Source organism: Teleopsis dalmanni, chromosome 2 (genome assembly GCF_002237135.1).
Source record: "Teleopsis dalmanni isolate 2A chromosome 2, ASM223713v2, whole genome shotgun sequence".
Lineage (NCBI taxonomy): Eukaryota > Metazoa > Arthropoda > Insecta > Diptera > Diopsidae > Teleopsis > Teleopsis dalmanni.
This window is the reverse complement of record NC_051847.1, coordinates 74,708,347-74,708,715: the sequence shown is the minus strand read 5'-3', so window position 1 is coordinate 74,708,715 and position 369 is coordinate 74,708,347. Positions and strand designations below refer to the sequence as shown.

General features: G+C 30.4%; 1 protein-coding gene across 1 annotated transcript in view; it reads right to left on the bottom strand.

The window, feature by feature from the left end:
- LOC119674867 overlaps positions 1-77 on the bottom strand; it is a 1,334-nt gene extending 1,257 nt beyond the window's left edge. Inside the window, exon 1 of the mRNA XM_038086023.1 lies at positions 57-77. Within this exon, the coding sequence (XP_037941951.1) occupies positions 57-77 (21 nt within the window). The remainder of the gene's footprint in view (positions 1-56) is intronic.
- Positions 78-369: the final 292 nt, after the last annotated feature.

Here is a 369-nt window from a genome sequence, read left to right as displayed (position 1 = left end):
AAAGTGAATTATATTGCGAAAAACGGGTTACAATTGGGTGGTATTAATAAATAAACATTCAAGACATTGCAACGCATTCAAGTGAGCGGTTAAAAGTGAAGTTTAGTACAATCTTATACAATTGAGACTTCTGCAGGCAAGATAGCGTTGCATGCAAAAACTGTAATTACCAATTGTAAATAAAAGTGCTGAAAATAAGTGGAACGTAAGGCGAATTATACGTAGTAAAGCTCAGAGTGGTTTGAGTCTATGCTAACAAATTCTAATTTTTAAAAAAAGTATTAAGCTGTTATATATATATATAAATTTTCTCATAGACTTTTAGGCGAAGCATCAAAAACTGAATTTGATAAACTTAAAGTACAACTT